Source organism: Lactuca saligna, chromosome 5 (assembly GCF_052625555.1).
Source record: "Lactuca saligna cultivar CGN05327 chromosome 5, ASM5262555v1, whole genome shotgun sequence".
Classification (NCBI taxonomy): Eukaryota; Viridiplantae; Streptophyta; class Magnoliopsida; order Asterales; family Asteraceae; genus Lactuca; species Lactuca saligna.
The window spans coordinates 80,592,819-80,598,308 of NC_136421.1; the positions used below are offsets into that span (position 1 = coordinate 80,592,819).

Here is a 5,490-nt window from a genome sequence, read left to right on the forward strand (position 1 = left end):
TTGTTTTGAATTTGGTTTGAATCTTTATAAAAAAAATCATCTTGTATGGATGTGTATGAATCTGGAAAACAGATAGGACGTGCACTTGTATTGAATTTGGTTTGAATCTTTATACCCCCACCACCCGATAACACCACCATCTGATGAAGATTCGATTGTGTTTTCCGGAGAGAGAGAGAGAGAGAGAGAGAGAGAGAGAGAGAGAGAGAGAGAGAGAGAGAGAGAGAGAGAGAGAGAGAGAGAGAGAGATTTTATATATTAAATAATTATATTTAGTTTTTTCTTTTTTTAAAATAATAGCTGAAAAAATCATAAATGGTCCTTGTGGTCTCAAATGACGAAAATGCCCCTCAATTAATGGACAAAAGTTAACGGAGTTAGTAATAAGGACCAATAGTCAATAGTTTTGTGAAAACACGGAGACCATATATGAGGTTTTCAAACAACCGGGACTAAACTTCAGGGTTTGGATAACCACAGGAACCATGATGTTTTTTCTTCAAATATTAATATCCGGTTAATTAAATTGTGTGTATAACTTATTAAAAATCCTCAACTGAGCCATGAGTGATAGCAGCTTAACTATACTTTATTCGAAACAATGTATTTGAAATTTGATCAATCTGGATGCTCAACTGTGATGCTTATACGATCAAGATCACTAAGAAATGCATTAATAAACAAGCAATAAAAGTTTAAATCAAATGATTGCCGGATCTATTTTCAATTCACTACAAAAATTTGTCTTGTGATTTTCACGCAGCCGAAGCAAAAAATGAAGAAATAAACATCTACTCCAATTACAAATATACTAACAAGACATCACTCTAGAAAGCATCCAAAGCAGCTCCTATGGCAAAAAGCTCACCGTCAAGACATGTATTCTGACTGCAATCACTATGGCAGCACACACATCTTTCGTCCCATTTGTTCTTCCTCTTCCTTTCTATCAAATCTACTCCACAACGAAAAGGTGTTTCAATCTTCATAGCTATACGTACAGAAGGTGCTTTCACATCTTTTTTCTTGGATTTCATCATCACCCATCTCTCCATTTGCATGTTTGGCGACTCAAAAACATCTCTCCATGACAGCTCAGTTCTTCCAACTAGTTGAGACCCTCTAAACATGCCAGCTGTATTACTCCTGAAACGAAGCTCCAAGACAATTGTTCCGTGAATGATCATATCCATTGATTGCTTTGCCCCGATGCAATCCAAGGAGAATGATTCGTTCATAGAAAATTCTTTGTTTGGAGATACTTCTTGGCTATCTAAACGAACCCTTTTGTTGTTTCCAGCTGAAAGATAACATCTAACAAAGAAGTAACCATTGGAGTTGGTAACTTGGACGTTTTTAGCATTCATAATCTTCAATTCACAGTGAAGAGCTTTTAGTGTATCCATTTGAGTATTTTTCGAATGTGTTTACGTTCTTTGAGATGTCTAAGAATATTGATGTGGTCTGTGCATAAATATAGGGGATGACCCAGAATCTATTATAATAGTCCACAAAATCAACCGTCCCAATTACGAGCATTTGTGATTGAATGTATAGTGCAAACTGAGTATGCTTCTAGGATCTCAAGATCTTTTCCATTATGTTCATTTAATAAATCCTAGAAAATATAATACATACAAGCTTTCAAAAAAGATAAAGATCAGATCGATCACTAGAGATCTTTTACACACATAAATATATTGCAATCACTCAGATGAATTAATTATATATTGATCTATTTAGAAAAACCAAAACCAAAGTGAAAATTTGAAAAATCTAACCATGGATGGTTTTGAATTTTATTTCAAAAAAAAAAAAAAAAAAACACGAATTTTGGCATGCTTCAAAAATAATAATAAAAAAGAATAAAAATAATCAGACAATATTGTTTTAATACGATAGAAGTTCGTAACATAGGGTTTAGAGGCTTACATTTTTATTTCTAGTTTTACAATTGAGACCGAAAAGTTGTATTCGTTTAATATACACTTTAAGTGGCCTACTTGTTGCGTGACTCAATCTAATTAAATTAGGGATTCTTAGTTCTTTTGTCAAAAGAGACTAGTGAATGGCTGTAATAACTCCTAGCCACTATTTAAGTCGATAATATTTATTCATTACGATGATGATACCACATTTCCTGAGATTCTAAGAGATTTAGTTTTATGGGTGTAAAGAAAAGGCTTATTTTAATCCGTGTCAGATAAGAATCTTGAGCTGGAATTTCTTTGCCAATGACGTGTGGCGAGACACCTAGTCGGCCACCGGGTGAAAGCGGTAATAGTTTTCAAGAAAAAAGCCACCGCTACTAACTTCTTTCTATTTCTATTGTTATTAGGTTTAAAACCTATTTATTATATGTATTATTAAAAAAAATTAAATATAAATATTTAAATATTCAAAATTTTTAGATTTAAAAAAATATAAGAAGAATAATGAATTATTAAAATTATTTTTTTTATCTTTTAAATTTAAATAAATAAAAAATAAACTAATGAGCTTTAATTTAAGAATTTTTGAATAAAAAGATAAGTGTATTAATAAATTTAATATTCATTTATTATTACATTAATTGTAATTATTAAATTAAAGTATTATGTTGAATTTATTAAAATAGAAAAACTTATGAAACGACATTTGGAATAAAATTAATTCAAAAAAATAACCATAAAAATTACATTTGGCAAATTGAACAAGAGTATCACATATGCCAAAAAAAAAACTTTCATTTATTAGAGTTGACTAGTTGTGAAATCAATGTATTACATTAGTTAAATTTAAAAAAAAAAGATTAAACATAAATCTTAAAATATTTGAGAACTTTGAATTTATAAGAAAAAATATAATAAATTATTATAACAGATATGTTTTTTATTTTTTAAATTTAACAAATAATTCAAATAAATAAACAAAAGAAAGTAATAAAACCATCCCAGAAAGGTCATATTGTTAAATACAATTCCACATCAAAATATCATAGTATTCCAAAATATCCAGTAACAAAATCCCCAATCGAATGTGTGTAACCAAGCTTCGCTTTCCAATGATCCTTAGAAGTACCTGAAACACATTAACCAACAACTGTAAGCACAAAAACTAGTGAGTTCCCCAATATATCACATACAACATAACACATTGCAATAAGGATAAGATCTATCAGATACCCAATACCAAAAATCTCTAGTACACAACCCCTATAGATGTCAGTAGCAGAGAACGGATGCTCATCAGGTATTAAGATTCTTAATGGCCTACTAAAGGCCACATGTGCAATAGTAAAACCATGAAAAAAAAGCTGAGGACACAAAATACCGACTTGCACCCAAGCCAAATAGCATAAGTGTAGGTATATAATTCACAAGGAAAACACATATCATGAGCAATATCATAAGCAACATAAACAAATCATCACAAATAAATGAAGAATACATACCATCCACGACGTCTGTATTGGATTATGTGTCTAAGCCATAACAATAATTGGTATGTACTTGACCCGAGATTAGCATGGTCCATTTAGGTTGCCTTCACCAACACAATCTGATAGGATGGATATTTGAGAAAGAGGTTATTTATGATTTATTAATATATTATAAGTATAATATATTAATTATGAAATCATATTATTTAATTAGTATTGATCAAGAATTAATTTGGAATTAAATTAGTGATCAAAAGAGACTAATTAAATTAACGGGGACTAATTATGTAAATCAGTCATACATATATATATATATATATATATATATATATATATATATATATATATATATATATATATATATATATATATATATATTGATTGGGCTATTGATCTATGGTGGGCTAAGTTTATGTATGTATCCATGAAGAGTTAGCCTACGTGAGATATGGATCATAACCTAAGTGTATCGATTAGGGTTTACTCATGACTCTTGGAATCCTACAATATATATATATATATATATATATATATATATATATATGTGTGTGTGTGTGTGTGTGTGTGTTATCTGTTAGCTAAAATTGGCCTTAAATGTTCTAGGAAGGGAGATAACCGATTTTAGGGTGTCTAGTGTAACACCCGATTCCTGGTACGTATTTAATTTCAAGTATTATTGTATTTTACCCTGGGAATCGGTGAGTTGAAGGCCCAAATCGTCGAGTAGACTCATCTTTACACGCGAATTTTAAGTGACCTACTCGACGAGTTACGAGACCGACTTGGCAAGTAGGAGATGTCTGAGTGAAACCCTAAATTTGAGGGTGTGCACCCTATATAAACAACTGATCTCCTTCCGTATCAGCCTCCATCGTCCCTCACACTTCTAGAGCACCTTCAACTGAAACTCTAGCCTTGTTTGAGTTCTCTTTAGCCATTTTTGTGCATTCTTTGGTGGTTGTGAAACTTGTGAAGAAGAAAGGAGCTTGGGAGTTCCACTTGAATCTAGAAGATCCAAAGATTGTGTTTCATCTCCAGCTCATTTAAGGTAAAAAACTTCAATCTTGACTTTCCATGTGTTTGATCAACTTTAAGGATTGGATTTTGGTATCTTTAGGGCATTTCTAAGGCAATTTCGGGTTGTGGGTTGTAATGTGGAGTTATGGCTTCAGATCTTGGACCTTGGAAAGGTCTCATGGCATAAAGGTGCCTACTCTATGGCCATGAGATCCCCATGCATCTTTTACGTCTCGTTTTTGGTCCTTTTGTGCTTAAAGACCCATGTATGAACATAAAGTTCGTTACTTTACGTGTTATATCGACCCTAAGAGGTTAGATCTACCCTTTGGATGAGATGAGATCAATAGAAATCGAGTTTATGGACATGGACTTAGTGGAATCGGTGAGTTGTTATTGAGACTCAGCAAGTCGGGTAACGGTTCCCTGACCTTTGCTGTTTTGAGGACTCTGGTTGAGTCTAGAAGGGGACTCAACAAATATAGATGTGATTATAGGCCTAGAAATCATGGGACTCGACGAGTGTATGGGCAAACTCGGTGAGTCCAAGGTAATCTCCCAACCCATAAAGATGGATGCGACGAGTTGTTCATACAAATCAACAAGTCATTGACCGAAAACGTTCTTATGAGGGAGATGAACTCGATGAGTTCAAGGGTGAACTCGGCGAGTCGGTTGAAGATGATCCCAATCTTATGGTTGAAGGAGGACCCTTCGAGTTGTTTCTAGACTCAAAGAGTGGAGTCGAGGGTTGAATGATTTTGGAGGAATAGGGACTCGATGAGTTGGTAGACCAACTCGGCATGTCAAGTCAACTGGAGGTTGACTTTGAGAAGGATTTGCGTTGACCCTTGTAGGGGTTGTGAGTACAAATTGATGACTTAGTAGAGTTGTCGTGTAGGGATTGAGGAGTTGAGGAAGGTTGATTTTCATACCGGGGATAGTATAGGCACTACGCAACATTGAGGTGAGTTACATTCCAATAGAAGTGGGTCTAAGGCACCAAGGCCGACCCACTTCTAGTGATTACAGTTGAGATGATTGTCTTTGTG

General features: G+C 33.5%; 1 protein-coding gene across 1 annotated transcript; it reads right to left on the minus strand.

Moving 5' to 3' along the window:
- Positions 1 to 827: 827 nt before the first annotated feature.
- LOC145045470 (uncharacterized) lies at positions 828 to 1,406 on the minus strand. Its single transcript, XM_078993792.1, has one exon. The coding sequence runs from the start codon at positions 1,404 to 1,406 to the stop codon at positions 828 to 830; it is 579 nt and encodes a 192-aa protein (XP_078849918.1).
- Positions 1,407 to 5,490: the final 4,084 nt, after the last annotated feature.